General features: G+C 36.3%; 2 protein-coding genes across 2 annotated transcripts; one reads left to right on the top strand and one right to left on the bottom strand.

Annotated features, from left to right (window-relative positions):
• Positions 1–1,526: 1,526 nt before the first annotated feature.
• LOC139155403 (olfactory receptor 14A16-like) lies at positions 1,527–2,492 on the bottom strand. Its single transcript, XM_070730533.1, has one exon. It carries the CDS (start codon positions 2,490–2,492, stop codon positions 1,527–1,529), a length of 966 nt encoding a protein of 321 aa, XP_070586634.1.
• A 2,900-nt stretch (positions 2,493–5,392) lies between these two features.
• Positions 5,393–6,346, top strand: LOC139155402 (olfactory receptor 14C36-like). Its single transcript, XM_070730532.1, has one exon. It carries the CDS (start codon positions 5,393–5,395, stop codon positions 6,344–6,346), a length of 954 nt encoding a protein of 317 aa, XP_070586633.1.
• The last annotated feature ends 230 nt before the right edge of the window (positions 6,347–6,576 follow it).

Below are 6,576 nucleotides of genomic sequence, written 5' to 3'. Positions count from 1 at the left end.
AACAGAATATCTTACACAACCAGACTTGAAATTCTGGACTTAGAAAGCTTAGAACTATGCTGCCTTAAACACGAACTAAGCATAGCTCATAAAATCATCTGCAATAATGTCCTTCCTGTCAATGACTACTTCAGCTTCAACCACAACAATATAAGAGCATACAACAGATACAAACTTAAAGTAAACCGCTCCAAATGTGACTGTAGAAAATACAACTCAGTAGTTAATGTCGGGAACTAACTACCGGACTCTGTAGTTTCATCACCAAACCCACAAAACTTTACCCTTAGACTATCCACTGTTTATTTATTTATTTATTTATTATTTGGATTTGTATGCCGCCCCTCTCCGAAAACTCGGGGCGGCTCACAACAAGTGAAAAGACAATCCAATACATTAATCCAATTAATTAAAATATTATAAATTTAAGAAAAACCCCTATACTAACATACACACACACACACAAGCATACCATATATAAATTCAACGTGCCCAGGGGAAGATGTTTAGTTTCCCCATGCCTGACGGCAAAGGTGGGTTTTGACCTCACCTGATTCCTAAGAGGTCAATAAGGCATGTGCATAAGTGCACCAGTGTGCTTACTGTACCTGTCCTAATGTTTCCCTCTTATTAGTACCCATATTATGTATATAAACAACATTATATCTATGTATACTACCAATATGTACTTGACAAAATAAAATAAATAAATAAATGACATCTGTTCAAAATTGTTGATGAAACAGTTCACTGCTGCAGGAAGATTGCCACACTTAGTACAAACAATGACATGACAAAGCAACAACAATAATGCATTAGAATATCTGCAATACCAATTTCCTAAAACAGTAGCTAGTGGAACCATAAAATGGACAAAATAATAAAATAAAGAAGCTAAAATATTCTAGGACTTTGGAATTTAAACAGATGTTTAACACCCCAGACTTATAATTGTCAGTAAGAAAACAATGTCTGGATAGTGGACCTGGCAGTACCAAAAGACAGCAGAAGAAAAGAGGAGGAACTAGAGAATATAATAATCTGGAAATAGAGGTAGAATGAAAAAACAAAACAAAACAGAGCTTCTGTAACAATTAAAGGTTTGCACTTCTGTGAAGTAGTAGCCTGAGACAAAAATAAAGGAGGAGAAATGCAAAAACTATAGAAAATTAGAAAATAATAAAATAAAATTAGATTATAATAAATTGCAGAAAAATGTAAAAGTTGTATAACATTTAAAAAACAAAATTAAACTTATCTAAATAAAACAGTAATATATAGTCAATACTGATACTGGAAATTCTTATATAAAATAATGTTTAGGTTCTATGATTTATCACAAAATATTACTGTAAATTAACACATACTTACAATCATATAATTTATTATTGAAATTTAAATGACAATTCTGGGCCATTTTTGGTGAGAAAGCATTAATATATATTTCACTCATCAGACAAGTAATTCAAAGATCTTTTTAAAAAAATTATAATATCCCTAGAACATATATAAGCAACTGTAACTGTTTATAAGTGAAGCTGAAACTGAGAATTATTTTTGCAGAAGGGATTTGAACATGTACGGAAAATTAGTTTCCAGAATTCCATTTTGAGCTCATGGCTCCTTATGCTATAAATCAGAGGGTTTATGAGTGGTGGTACCACACTGTAGAACAAAGAAATCAAGAGAGCTGATGTTGATGGAGAACTGTGTGTAGGCCTCAGGTATGCAAACATACCACTAACAATAAACAGACAAATGACTGTAAGATGAGGCAAACAAGTAGAGAAGGCTTTTTGCTTTCCTTGAGTAGATGGGATTTTCAAAACTTCTCTAAAAATCTTAACATATGAAAAAACAATCAGAGCAAAAAGAATGAATCCTATACAAGAACCAAAGATAAGTGCCTTTTCTTCTACAATGTAAGAGTCAGAGCAAGAGATCTTGAGCAATTGAGGAATTTCACAGAAAAACTGATTGATAATTCTGGAACAGAACTCCACTGTAGATAAATTTCCAATATAGAGAGCTGAGTAGAAAAGGCCACCCATCCATGCAATGGTTATCATTTGGATGCAAACTTTTTTGTTCATTACCATCTCGTAGTGTAAAGGATTGCAGATGGCTACATAACGATCATATGCCATGACAACTAGGAGAAAGAGATGAGACATTACAAAGAAAACAAAGAAGAAAACTTGACAGAAACATCCAGAGTTAGAAATAGTTTCGGTGTTCATCAAAGAATTCAGCATGGACTTGGGAACTGTGACAGAGATGGAGCCAAGATCTTGGAAGGATAAATTTGCTAGGAAAAAATACATGGGTGAGTGAAGTTGGTGGCTATAAAGAATGATAGTAATGATAATGAGATTCTCAATGAGAGCCACCAAATAAATTACAAAAAAAGTGATGATATGAAGTATTCGTAGCTCTTCAGTGTCAGAGAATCCGTGCAGAAGGAATTCACCAACTCTTGATTGGTTTTCCATAGTGCTGTTCCTGCTGTGCTGTCTATGGAAAGAGCTCAACAATCACACTCCTTTCCATGATTCAAGGCAGACTGAAATATTTTGAAAACCGTATTGTTCATCTTTGCAGTGTAAGAGAGAAGGAAACAAAGCTTTATCTATAGACTGTTTGCAATTATCCTCAAGGGGAGTCATTTTGCAGAAACCTAGTTTGGTTCAGGAGCCCTGAGGTATATTATTCATTTTATTAATTCAATTTCTCTGCTGCCTTTCTCCTGAGATACAGGATGGGGCATTTTAGTTATATAAGAAGAAGTTTGGGCTTTTTATTTACACTGGACTTAATCCAAAGACAAAAGAAGAAAAATTGGTTTTGGGGTTTAATTTATTATTTAATTATTTAATTTTAATTATTTTAAATTAATTATAGTTAGTTATAGTTATAATTAATTAGTTTAATTATTTAATTTTAATTGTTTCATTGTTTATTCCCATGGATAATAGGCCCTGAATACAACACAACCTGTTCAGGCATTCTAAATGAAACTGGTAACTGTCTTTAGGTGCCATTGATGCAGTGAAGGTCTACCAAAATTTTTACTACCACACAGTGGGTATAGCTTATGCAGGACGTCCTGCATTTTATTTCAACATCTTTCAGTAAAATTGGGTGCTCTGGGATGGAGCTCCATTTTTGCTACCCCACTGCATTCCCCTCTGTCCGGGCAGTAGCCCACCCCTGCATTGATGGAGCAATGCTATATGTTTTTCTTGGAATATGTAGGCCATCTAGTCAAAAACACCATTCAAGCAGGAGACCCTACACCATTTCTGACACATAGCAGTCCAATCTCTTCTTGAATGTCTCAAGTGATGAAGTTCTGAGGCACTGGTTGATTGTTCTCACTGTCAGAAAAGTTCTCTTTATTCCTAGGTTGAATCTCTTCTTGATCAGTTTCCATCCATTATTCCTTGTCTGGCCTTCAGGTGCTTTGGAAAATAGCTTGGCCCCCTCCTCTCTGTGTCAACCCTTCAAATATTGAAACACTGCTACCATGTCTCCCCTGGTCCTTCTCTTTGCCAGACTAGCCATGCCATGTTCCTGTTTTTGTGAGTGGTCATGTCCCACTCAGTTGGTCATGGATTTTGAGGATCAGGAGACAGAAGAGCACTGGCATCGCAGGCCAGTGTTCTTGCCATCGGAGTCTGAGAGTGAGAGTGAGGAAGATTAGGGACTGAGGAACTAGCAGAGGCTGTAGCACCACCAGTTAGGGTATTGTCTGAGTCAGAGGACAATGGGGACTTTGAGAATCCCCTGTTAGATGCGTGAGTCAGAAGGATGAGATCCAGATATCAATATTTCTCAAGAAGGGTTCTAGACATTGATTAGATCTAGGGGACATTTAGCCACACCTTGTCAGTATATAAAGGAAAGGCTGATGGGAGAAGAGGTGTGGCAAGCAATGTTCCCATTATGGAAGACAGTGTCCTGGATCTGAGAGACTTTTTCTGCCTACATGGATTTTGAACCTAGCTTTTTGTGTGAGCTGCAGAAGCCTGGGATATGAGTGTAGCCTGGGTTATGACTAACTGGCGAGCGCCCCGGTCTATGTTATCTCTTTGCTAATTGGAGAACTGCTGCCAACATGAATTTCCTTGCGACTACCAAAATTATTACTACCATACTGTGGACATGGCATATGCAGGAAGCCCTGCGTTTTCTTTCAACATCTTTCAGTGCAAAGTGGGTGCTCTGAGGTGGAGCTCCATTTTTGCTATTCCACTGTGTTTTCCCCCATCCAGGCAGTAGCCTACCCCTGCACCTAAAGCCATATCATTCTTTTTTTTCTTTTATGTTCACTCATATGTATTTTAGGAGGTTTTCATCTTTAGTTTCATGGAACACTACAGCAACTCCACCTCCACATTTATGGGGTCTGATTCTTTGAAAAATTGGTATCCTTCTATCAGTATCTTCCAGTCATGGATTTGTCCCATCAAGTTTCTGTTATTCCAACTATATCATATCTACCTTTGTGTATTAATAGTTCAAGTTCATCTTGCTTGTTCCCCGGACTGTGCATTTGTGTATAGGCATGTGAATTCTTTATGCCAGACTCTTGGCTTCCTTTGTCTACTACTTAGTGTTTGAATTTGTCTCCCTTCCCATCCCTTTGTTATTTGCCTTGCTTTCTAGGGGTTTTATTTATTTATTGGACTTGTATGCCACCCCTCTCTGTGGAATTAGGACCTGGATATCCTAAAGACTCAATTTTAATTTAAAGCCCTCATGATAAGTTGAGCCAATTGTTTTCTGAAAACATTCTTCCCATTCTTTGTGAAGTGCAACCCATAACTTGCCAAAAGTCCATCTTGTGGAGAGGCCCTGGTCCGTCTTGTAGTACAGGAATCCAAATATTGTTTTGGTGACACCAAACCTTTAAGAGTGGTTCAACTATTTGCCTAGTCTTTATTGCAATTTTTTGGGGCCAATGTGGAAATACTATGTATGTATGTATGTATGTATGTATGTATGTATGTATGTATGTAAGTTTGTGTGTATGTATAGGAGAGAGATGGATTAATCTCTATTTCCCAATAGATTTTATATTTAAAATGGAAGTAAATATAGTAAATATCTTGTGCTACAATTAAAACAACGTGAAAGAAATATCTAGTCTTTGTTCTTTGGATAAAAACCAGTATAAACAACAAATCCAAGCACCTAATGTACCTAACTATGATTTTACAAAATTAGTCCCTTGAGCATAATTATAAGTATCCCATAGATGAAACTATGTTTCTTTCTCTCTCAAATAGCTAGATCAGAGAAAATTGCTCCAGTATACCTTGAATACTGGTGTGTGGAAAAGAGTCTAATTCAGTGTTAGTTCCACAGAATGCAAAGCCTGAGGAGTACAATGGAAAATCAGACAAGAGTTGATGGATTCTTTTTGCACGGATTCCCTGACACTGAGAAACTTCGGATATTTCATGTTATAATTTTTTTAGTAATTTATTTGGTGGTCCTCATTGAAAACTTGATTATCATCACTGTCGTTCTTTCTAGCTATCAACTTCACTCACCCATGTATTTTTTTCTAGCCAACTTATCTTTCCAAGATCTTGGCTCCATCTCTGTCACAGTTCCCAAGTCTATGTTGAATTCTTTGATGAACACTGAAGCTATTTCTTATGCTGGGTGTTTCTGTCAAGTTTTTTTCTTCGATTTTTTTGTGATATCTCATCTCTTCCTCCTTGTTGTCATGGCATATGATCGTTATGTAGCAATTTGCAAGCCATTACATTATGAAACAGTAATGAACAAAAGAGCTTGCATCCAAATGGTAACTAGTACCTTGATTAGTGGTCTTTTTTTTTCAATACTCTATACAGGAAATTTACTCACATTGGATTTCTGTTCCAGAATCATCAATCAGTTCTTCTGTGAAATCCCACCATTGCTCAAGATCTCTTGCTCTGACTCTTACATTGCAGAAGAATTGGCACTTATCTTTGGTTCTTGTGTAGGGTTCATTCTATTTGTTCTAATTGTGTTTTCATATGTTAAGATTTTCAGAGTAGTTTTGCAAATCCCCACTATCCAAGGGAAGCAAAAGGCCTTCTCTACTTGTTTACCCCATCTTATAGTCATTTGTCTATATATGGCAAGTGCTAGCCTTGCTTATTTCAGTCCAACCTCTAGCTCTTCTTCAGCATTAGATCCAGTTATCTCAATATTTTACTGTGTGGTACCACCAATCATGAATCCACTGATCTACAGCATGAGAAATAGTGAACTCAAAATGGCCTTCTGGAAGCTATTTCTCAATATCTGTCCACATTCCTTATGCAAAAATAATTCTCAAATTTAGCTTCCCTGATAAACAGTTCCAGTTGCCTATACATTTTTAGGAGTATTTACATTCCATGTCCAGTGGGTGAACTGAATGTTTTTGCTCGCTCAGAAATAAATATTATTTCATTGTCCAGGAATCATCCCTCAGAATTGCCATTAAAATCTCAGTGATAATATTTCCCATTATACGTACATTTAATGTAAATTAATGTTTTATTATACAGCATATTACATAAAAACATTGTT

The sequence above is a fragment of the Erythrolamprus reginae genome, unplaced genomic scaffold (genome assembly GCF_031021105.1).
Source record: "Erythrolamprus reginae isolate rEryReg1 unplaced genomic scaffold, rEryReg1.hap1 H_18, whole genome shotgun sequence".
Lineage (NCBI taxonomy): Eukaryota > Metazoa > Chordata > Lepidosauria > Squamata > Dipsadidae > Erythrolamprus > Erythrolamprus reginae.
Note: the sequence above shows the minus strand (reverse complement) of the source record. Positions and strands in the feature narration are given on the sequence as shown.